The sequence below is a fragment of the Herpailurus yagouaroundi genome, unplaced genomic scaffold, assembly GCF_014898765.1.
Source record: "Herpailurus yagouaroundi ecotype Mexico unplaced genomic scaffold, PumYag 63103, whole genome shotgun sequence".
Taxonomy (NCBI): domain Eukaryota; kingdom Metazoa; phylum Chordata; class Mammalia; order Carnivora; family Felidae; genus Herpailurus; species Herpailurus yagouaroundi.
The window spans coordinates 1-1,202 of NW_024416741.1; the positions used below are offsets into that span (position 1 = coordinate 1).

At 67.8% G+C, this 1,202-nt stretch overlaps 1 protein-coding gene across 1 annotated transcript; it reads right to left on the bottom strand.

Annotated features, from left to right (window-relative positions):
- Nucleotides 1-155: 155 nt before the first annotated feature.
- LOC121024298 (coiled-coil domain-containing protein 71L-like) lies at nucleotides 156-919 on the bottom strand (the record flags this gene model as incomplete). The annotated part of the gene is made up of 1 exon (XM_040466551.1): nucleotides 156-919. A coding segment is annotated over one exon (764 nt), but the record flags the coding sequence as incomplete, so codon positions are not given.
- Nucleotides 920-1,202: the final 283 nt, after the last annotated feature.

The window sequence follows — 1,202 nt, forward strand, 5'->3', positions numbered from 1 at the left end:
GGCGCCGCATCCCGGAGGCGCGGGCCGGGACCGTCTGGTGCTTCTTCGCCGGTAAAGTGCACTAGGGTATGCGGGCCCGGCTCTATCTGGTTCATCCCTCCAGGCACAACCGGTCCCGGGGCTGGGAGGTCGCGCGGCTGTGGCCCTCATCTCACGCCCAGGCACTGGGACGCGGCGGAGTCTCACCACGGGTTCCAGGTTCACTCCCAGGACTTGGCGCGCTTGGCGCCGCGCTTCTGCCACGCTGCTCTCGACCCACACGTTGCCGACTACGCGGATGCTGGGCGAGGTGGTCAGCGTTGGGGTGGCTGCCCTCCCACTCTCCTCCAGGGTGCGGCCCCCGGAGCTGGGCCCGGGGGCCGTGGGCTTGCGAGGGCTGCTGTCCTCGCGGGACGGCGGCGGCGGGGGCGGCACCTTCCTCTGGCCGGCGGCGACCTTCCGGGCTCCGTGGCGCCTCCTCCTGGCAGCTCGCCGGCGCGTCTGGAGGCGGGCCTCGGGTGGCTGGTGCCAGGGGTCCGGAACCTGGGCCAGGAGGGAGGAGTAACCATAGACGTCCTTGCTGCGCAGGATGCGGGGGGAGAACTGGTGCCTGAGGCTGCAGAGGTAGCTCCAGAGCTCCGCGTCTGAGCTCATGAACTCCGTGCTGCCGGGCACGAATAGCTTGAAAGCGTCGATCAGCGCCTTGCTGCTGTTGGCCAGCGACAGTGGCGACGGTTGCCACCGCGTGTACACCACCTTCTCCTCAGGCGCCTCCAGTGCGGCCCTTACTGCAGCGCTAGAGGCTCCTCCCCAGGTGGCCGGGGCCAGGGCCTCCGGGGGCCTGCGCCGCCGCCTCTTCATGCGGCTCAGGAGGTGAGGCCGCCAGGGGCGGCCCGCGCTTGCCAGATCTCGCCGCCGCTGCCGGGCCCTGATGAATTTCCTACCAGAAACCAAATCAGGCAGCAGGCTGTTGAGAGTTACACAGCAGTTGCTAGGACACCAGGCGCTTTGTGAGGTCACAATGTCTACCTATCCTATCACTGCCGGCTGCCCAAAGCTGCCTTAGGTTGGGCTGTGTTTAAGATTATGCCCTTGGGGCGCCTGGGTGGCGCAGTCGGTTAAGCCTCCGACTTCAGCCAGGTCACGATCTCGCTGTCCGTGAGTTCGAGCCCCGCGTCAGGCTCTGGGCTGATGGCTCGGAGCCTGGAGCCTGTTTCCCTTCT